The 1,345-nt window shown below is 53.9% G+C and overlaps 1 protein-coding gene across 1 annotated transcript; it reads right to left on the reverse strand.

Moving 5' to 3' along the window:
- Positions 1-286: 286 nt before the first annotated feature.
- Positions 287-979, reverse strand: PV08_01366 (uncharacterized protein; the record flags this gene model as incomplete). The annotated part of the gene is made up of 1 exon (XM_016375728.1): positions 287-979. The coding sequence occupies one exon, from the start codon at positions 977-979 to the stop codon at positions 287-289; it is 693 nt and encodes a 230-aa protein (XP_016241004.1).
- Positions 980-1,345: the final 366 nt, after the last annotated feature.

The raw sequence follows: 1,345 nt of genomic DNA on the forward strand, positions 1-1,345 counted from the left end.
CCCCCCCCCCCATCCTCAACCTCAATTATCAGACAGGGGCTTCGTCCGCACAAAGATTCTTAAACGCGGATCTACTTACAAATACAAGCACCAAGTAACAAGTGCCAAGGACGGAAATATCGAGTGACGAAGAAGTCTTGTCGGCACATTTGTCCGGTGTTAGGTACACTACACTAATAAGTGGGTAGTCGAGCATTCGTCATCCCTGCGTACAAAGTATTCGGGCGAGGTTGGAAGTAGTGGGAAGTGAGAAGGTCGAGTCGGGCGGAGCCACAAACGATCTCACTCACAGCAAAGGTTTCAACTCTCCTCCCGGTGCCCCATTCACGGTCCCATCCACATCATCATCATCGTCGTTACGGTCTCTCTTCTTCAAGTCCAAAAACCTGACGACCTGACCAATATGGTCAAACCCCCAGAACCCCTCCTTGTGACCACTGACATCTTCACATTGGAACCACGGCAGGCCAAACGCGCCGTCCTCGAACGCCTGTTGCGTCTTCGCCGACAACTCGGCCTTGACGGCCCCCGTGGCCATCTTCGACAGGCACTCGTCGACCACGGATGCAGGTACGACTTTGTTCCTCTTCAGCAGGTCTGCGAGCACGCGCGGCTCCCATACTTTCAAGGCTTCGGCTTCGGTTTTCGTTTCGTCGTCAGTGGTGGTGGTGGTGGTGGTGGTGGTGGTGGTGGTGCCAGAACTGGCATTGGCCCTCGTCCTGGTACTGGAACTAGCACTTGGATTCCAAAAGGCAGCATATACCGCATCCAACGCGGGGACCAAGTACTCCGGACGAGTCATGTTCAACGCGGTCAGGAACCGCTGGACGTTCAACGTCGGCGTCCCCATGGGGAATCCGTCCGGGAACGTGTCGCGCATGGGGATGTTGAACTGGGTGATCCACCGCCGCCGTTCCCTGTCGATGTAGGTCCCCTTGTTGGTGATGTTGATGGGCGTGATGTTGTTGCATTGTTTCATCAGCCCGCCTAGGAAGATGGGGACGAATGTGATTTCGACGTTGGAGGGAGAGAAGATTGGATGGTGCTGTTTGAGGAGGAGAACCACCGAGGAGATTAGTCGCGCATATGTAGATCTTCAGGCGGTAAGGTACTTGGACTTTTATACATGGTGCCATGTGGGTGGACTTGTGAACATGCATACATGTGTATATGCGTGTATGTGTGGACATATGTATGTGTGACTGATTCAATGCATTGACGATTCACGGTACAGCACGGGGTAGAAGGACAGGAGATAGTGGGTAGGAGGAGAGCATAAGACAAAAAGGGGGATAGGGGGGGGGGGGGGGGAGCAGTGAGACAACTACCTACGGATAGGGTATGT

The sequence above is a fragment of the Exophiala spinifera genome (assembly GCF_000836115.1).
Source record: "Exophiala spinifera strain CBS 89968 unplaced genomic scaffold supercont1.1, whole genome shotgun sequence".
Lineage (NCBI taxonomy): Eukaryota > Fungi > Ascomycota > Eurotiomycetes > Chaetothyriales > Herpotrichiellaceae > Exophiala > Exophiala spinifera.